Source organism: Lipotes vexillifer, unplaced genomic scaffold (assembly GCF_000442215.2).
Source record: "Lipotes vexillifer unplaced genomic scaffold, Lipotes_vexillifer_v1.1 scaffold835, whole genome shotgun sequence".
Taxonomy (NCBI): Eukaryota; Metazoa; Chordata; class Mammalia; order Artiodactyla; family Lipotidae; genus Lipotes; species Lipotes vexillifer.
Window position 1 is genome coordinate 951,556 of NW_006774135.1, and position 7,864 is coordinate 959,419.

At 49.7% G+C, this 7,864-nt stretch overlaps 1 protein-coding gene across 1 annotated transcript in view; it reads left to right on the plus strand.

Annotated features, from left to right (window-relative positions):
• Positions 1-7,864, plus strand: part of PRKCZ (protein kinase C zeta) — a 104,491-nt gene that overhangs the window by 6,958 nt on the left and 89,669 nt on the right. Inside the window, exon 4 of the mRNA XM_007448940.1 lies at positions 948-998. Coding sequence (XP_007449002.1) covers positions 948-998 — 51 coding nt within the window. The remainder of the gene's footprint in view (positions 1-947; positions 999-7,864) is intronic.

The window sequence follows — 7,864 nt, forward strand, 5'->3', positions numbered from 1 at the left end:
TATTTTTGGCTGCGTTGGGTCTTTGTTGCTGCGCGCGGGCTTTCTCTAGTTGCGGCGAGCGGGGCCTACCCTTCATTGCAGTGCTCAGGCTTCTCGTTGCAGTGGCTTCTCTTGCTGCGGAGCATGGGCTCTAGGCGCGCGGGCTCAGTAGTTGTGGCACACGGGCTTAGCTGCTTTGCGGCATGTGGGATCTTCCTGGACCAGGGCCCAAACCCGTGTCCCCTGCATTAGCAGGCGGATTCTTAACCACTGTGCCACCAGGGACGGCCCTGTCCATGGCTTTCTGTTGGACCGTCGTTCTCTCAGATGCTGGACTAGTGGTTGGTTGAAATACCTAGTTTTTGTAGTCCTTTGTATGAACGTGGATTAAACGTCAAACCTACGCTCGTCCACTGCATGGTGGTGGTTAGCACGTCTGTGTTGACTCAACAGTGAAAGGTTTGGTACTTTCAAAATTCACTCTATTTTCTAGATTAAGAAAAAGGTCATTTTAGCTAGGTTTTAATACGTTTAACCTTTTCTAGTAACTTATTTTGGAAGCCCAGGGTATATTTTAACATGCTTAATTTTGAACTCCATTTTGAGTGTTAAGAAGTGGGCCGAAATGTGCTTTCAAAAGTCAGTTTTCGAGGGAATTTCAGTTCTTTCCCATTTCCATATGGACTTATCAGTACACATCAGGAGTCCTCCTGGGACGGCTCTGCTCTCTAGACCCCTCTGGTTGCTTTTTCCCCTGAATTATTCCTTGCAGCTCCGTGTCTCATCAAAGGGAGTTTGGCACACATCGATGTGCTGGGTTTCCAAGGTTTTGCCTTAATGAGCATCTCCCATGAGCAGGCTCTCATCGCAACGGGGTCTTTAAGGGCAGCCTGACTCCCAGCAGGACTTCTCACGAGGCCGCAGTGGGCACTGACGCTCTCTCTCTCTGTCTCTCTCTCTCTGTGCAGTTTTCCCCAGCATCCCTGAGGAGCCAGGCATGCCCTGTCCGGGAGAAGACAGTGAGTACCGCCTCTCCCATGACGTGTGTCACGGTGATGGGTTGACGTGTCTGCTCTGCAAGGCCGGGGAGGATGGAGCTTGGTGGCCCGAGGCTTAGGTGCTCCTCGCGAACAGTCTGAAAGCAGAGTGGGCAGCTGGTGTGGCCTCGTGTGGGGTTTTCACTGGTGTCCTCGCCCTTGGCTAGGGGTGTATCCACCATTAGACAGGGTACCGGCTTGGTCAGTGGTGCCATGAGGTAAAGCCCAGGAGAAGCCCTAATGTCCCCCGGCGGGAAGGGGCCTGGCTGGGATGGCTGGACACTGCTCCTGTGTGTCTGTCCCAGCTGCGGCTACCCCCAGACCTGGTCATCGGCCCCTCCCAGTCCATACTGGGCCCCCCAGGGAGGCATCCGTTCCTCCTCCACGGCAGGTCTGTTGGTTGAAGATAGAGTCCCAGGGGCCGTGGGTCAGAGGAGAGCTTCTGACCACGCCCCGGAGGCCCCCGACCCTGAACAGCATGCCCTGCCTCGTCTTTCAGGGCAGGGCCCCCACTGGATGGGGCGTAGAGAAACTTTACACCAATCACCAGACCCTCCTCGGGCCCTGGCCTGGTGCTGAGGGGCTCTGGACCCTGGTGGCCGCTTGTTTGGTTAGGGGGACTTGGCTCCGCCTCCTGCCAGCAGGGGTCCCAGGGTGGGCTCTGGATCAGGTCCCTGGGCCCGGCCTCTGGTGCCAGCAGCGTCCTGTGTGGGGTGGAAGCAGATTTGAGCAGAGGCCGGACTTGGGTGCGTGAGTCTTGCATTTCGGGGAGCAGTCGGGGCTGAAGAGAGATTTGGGAGCCCTTAGCATAGAGGAGGTTGTTGAGGCCACGGAGGGTGTGGCCAGTGATGAGGGCCGGGCCTTGGGGTCTCCCAGAGAGAACAGGGGTCCCTGGAGGAGCAGTCAGCAAGGCCATGGAGACATCCCGATCGTGGAGTCCTGGTGGGAGTGGAACAGGCAGTCTGAAGAGGCCGCAGCAGCCCAGGGGCCTGCGGCAGGTGCTGCCCCAGGGGGCGGACGGGAGGGTCGGGTCTGGGAAGGCTGGGGGGTGGGTGAGCAGTCCCAGTGCGTCCTGGCTGGGAGGCAGATGTCCACCGGGGGTAGATAAAGCCAGAGGTGGGGGGCGAGCCTGGAGCTCCTGAGGCCTGGAAGCTGCCCTGAGAAGGTGGCCGGGGGGGCGGGGGGGAGTCAGTCCCACGGGTAAGACTTTCTGGCTGCCGCCCGCCCCGTCCAGGACAGCAGGCTTCTGTGCGCATGTGCGGTTTCGCTGCCAGTGGCCGTTGGACCTGCCAGGACGTGGCTCAAGGCAGGACGCTGCGGGGGTGGGGAGTGCGGCCAGCTGGGAGCAGACCCCATGAGCAGAAGCCCACCTGCAGGAGCCCCAGGTGGCCAGAGAGGAGCTCGTCTGGGAGGGGGCTCGGAGGCGGGTGGGCCTCCCGGGGTTCCTCATCCCCCGCGGGGCTGCCCCTCCCCGTGACCCCCCGCCCCGTCTCATGGAAGGGGCACACTTTTGATAGTTCACGTTGTCTTTTCAGACACATAAAAGGATAAAATAAGGTAGACCTTCCAGCCGGAAGGAGGGTCTCCTCCACTGTGTTCTGTACGAGGGGTCCCCCAGCTCGTTTCTTTGCCCCCTTGATGGCTCTCAACCACAGTGACAGGCTGTCTGTCTGTCTGCCCAGAGCCGTCGCCAGCAGCCCGTGCGGCGCGGGGGTCGCCCAAGCATCTCTGCATCTCAGTCTCCAGCTGCCCGGCCATCAGCTCAGGCCAGGGCCCCGGCAGTGCCACCCCGAGGGCCTCGGGCCTGCCCGTTCTGTCCCCGACTTGGTGCCCTCCTGGCTTCATCCCCGCGTGGACGCCGCCCTGTCTGGGGCCTCATGTAGGGGATGGTGATGGGGGTCATCGGCACAGCCAATGCTGTGCCCTCCTGGGGTCGTGGGGGTCACAGGGTCTCTGCCGGAGAGGGACGTGGGCTGACGCGTGGGCTGACGCGTGGGCAGGGGCTGCATCACTGCGGGGGAATGCGGAGAATGTGAGGCCATCCCCACTCACAAGCAGGTCCTTGAGATGCTCACCAGGGGCGGCTCCGAGCGGGCCACTCGCTTTTGTTGGAACATTCCAGCAGCCTCTCTGCGCAGGTGGAGGGTGGGGTGGGTGGAGGGTGGGGGTAGCGTCCCCTCCCTGGCTCTGCTTGTCCAGCTCGGTCGTGACGCTGACCTTGGGCAGTTAGGACCGCCCTGTGCTGGTCCCCCGATGGCCCGGGTGCAGGCATGATCCTGGCACCTGCGTGGGCGTTGGTGTTCACTGCCAAGGCCGGGCCAGTGAGAAGGGTCGGGCTGGTGGGACAAATGGCACCCTTGACATGGGTCAGGACCACGTGCAGATGCTGGCAGGTCTGACAGGCGGTAGCCAGACAGGGACATGCGGCAGAGATGGAGCCTCAAGGTCATGCCGGGCATGTCCGGCCGGGCCTGTGTTCGTGGCAGCAAAGCGCCTTCCAGCACCTTCTGTTGTCAGCCTGAATTTAATCGGTTCTATAGGTTTTTTAAAAAATGGTGTAAAGTACACTTAATATAAAATGTGCTATTTTAACCACTTTAAACTGAACAATTCAGTGGCATTTAGTAGGTTCGCCACCTCTGCCGTTTCTGAAACACGTTCAGGAAGAAAACCTCGTGCCCACGAGCAGTCACAGCTCCTCCGCTCAGCGCCTGACAGCCCCCAAACGGCGCCATCTCTACGGAGTTACCTGGTGTAGACATTTCATGTAAATGGAATAGATATGTGGTCTTTTGTAACTGGCTTCTTAGCGTGATGTTTTTGAACCTCATCCATGTTGTAACGGGTATCAGAACTTCAGTCCTTTTTTTTCCCCAATTTTTTTTATCACAGTGAAATACACATAATATAAATTTATCATCTTAACCATTTTTAAGTGTATAGTTCATTGATATAACCTGAATTCATATTGTTGTGCAGCCGTCATCACCATCCGTCTCCAGAATTTCCTCATCTTCCCAGACCGACACTCGGCCCCCATGAGACACTCACTGCCCACCCCCTCCCCCAGCCCCGGCCCCCACCCTCCTACTTTCTGTCTCTGTGAGTGTGACTCCTCCAGGGACCTCACAGAAGCGGGATCACACAGAATTTGTCCTTTTGTGTCTGGTTTATTTCACTCGGCATCATGTCCTCAGGGTCCATCCACGTTGGAGCAGGTGTCAGAGTTTCCTCCCTTTTCTAAGTTTGAGTAATATTCCATTGTATGGATGGACTACGTTTTGTTTATCCATCTGACGATGGGCACTTGGGGCACTTGGGTCGCTTCTGTGTTTTAGCTACTCTGAATAATGCTGCTATGAACATGGGTGTAGAAATCTCTCTGAGACCCTACTTTCAATTCTTTTGGTTATACATGCAGTAATGGAATTGCTGGGTCATATGGTAGTTCTATTTTTAATTTTTTGAGCAACTGCCATACTGTTTTCTACAGTGGCAGCACCATTTTACATTCCCACCAGCAGTGCACAGTGGTTCTAATTTCCCCATATTTTCACCAATGCTTGTTGTTTTCTGGTTTTTTGATAGTAGCCATCCTGGTGGGTGTGAGGTGACATCTCACTGTGGTTTTGATTTTCGTTTCCCTGATGATTAGTGACGTTGTGCCTCTTTTCATGTGCTTGTTGGCCACGTGATGGTTGCACCTCTTTTCATGTGCTTGTTGGCCACGTGATGGTTGCACCTCTTTTCATGTGCTTGTTGGCCACGTGATGGTTGCGCCTCTTTTCATGTGCTTGTTGGCCACGTGATGGTTGCACCTCTTTTCATGTGCTTGTTGGCCACATGTGCGTCTTCTTCGGAGAAATGTCTATTCAAGTTCTTTGCCCATTTTGAATTGGGTTGTTTGTTTTGTTGCTGTTGAGTTTTAGGAATTCTCTGCATATTCTGATATTAACCCCATATCAGATATGTGATTTGCAAACATTTTCACCCATTCTGTGAGGTTTTTTTGTTTCTTTGTTTAACTTTGTTTATGGTGTCTTTTGATGCACAAAATTATAAAATTTTCATGAAGTGCAATTCGTCTATTTATTCTTTTGTTGCCCGTGCCTTGGTGTCATATCCAAGAAATCATTGCCAAATCCCATGTTGGGAAGCTTTTGTCCTTTGTTTTCATCTAAGAGTTGTATAGTTTTAGATCGTTTAGGGTCTTTGCTGCATTTTGAGTTAACTTTTGCATATGATGTTAGATGAGGGTCCAACTTTGTTCTTTTGCATGTGAATATCCAGTTTTCCCAACACCATTTGTTGAAAAGACTGTCGTTTCCCCATCGAATGGTCTTGGCACCCTTGCTGGAAATCATTTGACCATATGTGTGAGGGTTTATTTCTGGGCTCTCTGTTGTATCCCATTGGTCTATATGTCTGTCTTTATGCCAGTACCACAGTTTTGATTACTGTAGCTTTGCAGTAAGTTTTGAAATCAGGGAGTGTGAGTCCTCCAGCTTTGTTCTTTTTCAAGATTGTTTTGGCTATTCTGGGTCCCTTGAGATTCCATAAGAATTTTAGGATGTTTTTCTGCAAAAAACATCATTGGGATTTTGGTAGTGATTGCACTGACTCTTCAGATCACTTTGAGTAGTATTGATATCTTAACAATATTAACTCTCCTAATCCATAGACGTGAGATGTCATTCTACTTATTTATGTCTTGTTTAATTTCTTTCAGCACTGTTTTATAGTTTTCAGTGTACAAGTCTGTCACTTCCTTGTTAGATATATTCTTAAGTATTTTATTCTTTATGCTAATGTAAATGGAACTGTGTTTTTAATTTCCTTTTTGGGTTGTTCATTGTGAGGATATAGAAATGCAACGGATTTTTATGTGTTGACTTGGCATCCTGCTGTTTTGCTGACTTTGTTCTAACGTCGTTTTTGTGGACTCAGTTTTCTATGTCATCTGTGAACAGAGATTATTTATTTATTCCTTTTCAATTTATATGCTTTTTATTTCTTTTTCTTGCCTAATTGCTCTGGTTAGAACCTCTAGTACTCTGTTGAATAGAAATGGTGATAGTGGGCATCCTTGTCTGTTCTTGATCTTGAAAGAAAAGCTTTCAGTCTTTCACCGTTGAGTGTGATGTTTGCTGTGGGTTTTTCATGTATGGCTTTTCTTGTACTGAGGTGGTTTCCTGGTTTCTGGGGTATGAGAAATGTACTTGGTCCTTGTCCCTAGTTTATGGCAAGGAGCTCCTAAAACCCTTGGAATTTCCTGAGTGATAGGAGTGTCTTGTCATTCATTAGGAGGTGATTTAGGGTGGGGGCCCTGATAGCCTCAGGATGGGGCTGGCCACTGGAAAGACAGAGATTAGAGGCTTGGAACTTTCAGTCCCACCCCCTGACCTTAAGGGAGGGGTGAGGGGCAGGAAGTTGAACTAATCTCCAACAACTGCCAATGATTTAATCAACTGTGCCTATGCAATGAAGCCTCCATAAAACCGCAAAAGGATGGGGTTCAGAGAGCTCTCAGATCAGATTTGGGGAAGTGGCTCCTGGAGAGCGTGGAAGCTCCGCACCCCTTCCCCGTGCCTCGCCCTGTGCATCTTCCTTCTGGCTGTTCCTGAATTAATCTGGGAAGTTAAATGTTTCTCTGAGTTCTGTGAGCTGCTGTAGCAAATTAATCGAATTGAGGAGGGGGTTGTGAGCCTCCAATCTGTAGCCGTGGGTCAGAAGCACAGGTGTCAACCTGGACTGGCAGTTGGCATCTGAAGTGGGGTGGTGGGCAGTCTTGTAGGACTGAGCCCTTACCCTGTGGGGTCTGACGCTACCTGCAGGGAGATGGTGTCAGAATTGAGTTAATAGCTTGGTAGTATGGGAAAAAAACATACCAGGTACCTCCTATTCCTAGGTTGTTGAATATATTTATGGTAAAAGGATTTTCTACTTGGTCAAGTGCCTTTCCTGCATCCATTGATATGATCGCATGTTTTTCTTTTGTTTTGTTAATGTGGTTCATCACATTGATTGATTGTTCATTTTTTTATTCCAAGAATAACTCGCACTTGGCCATGGTGCATAATCCTTTTAATATGCTGCTGAATTTGGTTTGCTAGTATTTTGTTGAGGAGTTTTGTGTCAGTATCCTTAGGGGACGTTGGTCCCGCGTCTTCTTTTCTTGTAGTCTCTTTGCCTTGCTTTGGCGTTAGGGTAAGTTGACCTCCTAGAACGAGTTAGGGCATGTTCCCTCTTCAGTGTTTTGGAAAAGCTGGAGAAGGGTTGGTGTTAGTTCTTCTTTAAATATTTGGTAGAATTCACCAGTGAAGCTGTCGGGTCCAGGACTGTTCTTTGTCGGGGAGCTTTTATTTCCTTATTACTGATTCACTCTCCTTACTAGTTATAGGTCTATTCAGATTGTCTGTTTCTTAGTGATTTAGTCTTGGTAGATTCTGTGTTTCTAGGAATTTGTGCATTTCTTCTAGGTTATGCAGTTTGTTGGTGTACAATGGTTTATAGTACTCTCTTACTGACTTCTGTGAAATCAGTAGTAATGTTCCCATTTCCATGTCTGATTTTAGTAATTTGAGCCTTCCTTTTTTCCTTAGTGCATCTAGCTAAAAGTTTGTCAATTTTGTTGATCTTTTCAACAAAAATAGTTTACTGATTTTTCTCTATTGTTTTTCTGTTCTCTATTTCGTTCATCTTTGCTTTAATCTTTATTATTTCCTTCTGCTAGCTTTGGGTTTAATTTGTTTTTCTAGTTTCTTAAGTCGTATAGTTAGGCTGTTGATTTGAGATCTTCCTTACTTTTTTTTTTTTTTTTTTTTTTTTTTTTTTTTTTTTTTTTTTTT